This window comes from Rhincodon typus, unplaced genomic scaffold (genome assembly GCF_021869965.1).
Source record: "Rhincodon typus isolate 14 unplaced genomic scaffold, sRhiTyp1.1 hic_rhity00000062, whole genome shotgun sequence".
NCBI lineage: Eukaryota > Metazoa > Chordata > Chondrichthyes > Orectolobiformes > Rhincodontidae > Rhincodon > Rhincodon typus.
In genome coordinates, this window is record NW_025965700.1 from 230,566 (window position 1) to 231,542 (window position 977).

General features: G+C 59.5%; 1 protein-coding gene across 1 annotated transcript in view; it reads right to left on the reverse strand.

Moving 5' to 3' along the window:
* Positions 1–712, reverse strand: part of LOC109926370 (epidermal differentiation-specific protein-like) — a gene marked incomplete at its 5' end in the record, with an annotated part of 3,509 nt that extends 2,797 nt beyond the window's left edge. The window contains one exon of the mRNA XM_048621128.1: positions 520–712. Coding sequence (XP_048477085.1) covers positions 520–712 — 193 coding nt within the window. The remainder of the gene's footprint in view (positions 1–519) is intronic.
* Between the last annotated feature and the right edge of the window lie 265 nt (positions 713–977).

A 977-nucleotide genomic window follows, 5' to 3' on the forward strand; every position in this document is an offset into this window, starting at 1 on the left:
TCTCTCTCTCTCTCTCTCTCTCTCTCCCTCTCCCCTCCCTGCTCAGTCTCTCTCCCTTCTCTCCCCTCCCCACTCAGTCTCTCTCTCTTTCTCCCCTCACCGCTCAGAGTCTCCCCCTTCTCTCCCCTCCCCGCTCTGTCTCTCTCTTTCTCTGTCTCCCTCCCTTCCCTCCCTGTTCCGCCTCTCCCCCTCTCCTCCCTCCCCTCTCCCATTTCTCTCCTGCCCCCTCTGTCTGTCTCTCTCCCCTGCCCCCTCTGTCTGTCTCTCCCCTCCCCGTTCCGTCTCTCTCTCTCTCTCTCTCTCTGATGCATTCTTTTGACTGGGAGTCCGACGCTGTACATACTTCCCCAGGCGCGGGCTGTCGAGCTGAAACCTCACCTCCCTATCCCTCGTACTCCATTTCCCCCTCACGAGAAACCAGCAAGTCCCACCCGCTGGCCGTGGAAAGTGAGGACAGAGACAGCAGCGTTGTTTCCCAGGAAAGTTTATTACAGAGCCGCATCGAAAGCTCGCTCCTACAGAAAGCAGGGGGAATCGGCTACTTGTGGGTCCAGGAACAGCCAGGGAGGCTGGCCTGAAGCCTCCGGGGGTCGAACAGCTGCCTTCAGGCCGCGGGGTGGCGGGTCATCGTCGCCGGGGCAGGGCGCAGAACCTTCTAGAAGTCTGGGCCATTTCTCTCCAGCTTGTCGTATTCTGTCTCCACGGCGAGGAACTGGCGAGGAGAGTGGAGAGAGGGTTTACAGGCGAGACATGTACCCAGACACATTCCCAAGATGGTGAGGCTGGGGGAGGGGGTTTACAGCAGTGAAATGCAGGGAACAGGAGCAGGCCATTCAGCTCTGAGCCCTCCTAGCCCATTCTGCTGTTTGTTCGAGACTCTCCCTCTTTTCGCCCCCCCACCACCACCCGTCCCTGAGGGGACTGAGGGATCCTCCTCTGTAACTGCCTCCCCATCACACTCTCACACTCTCTTTCTC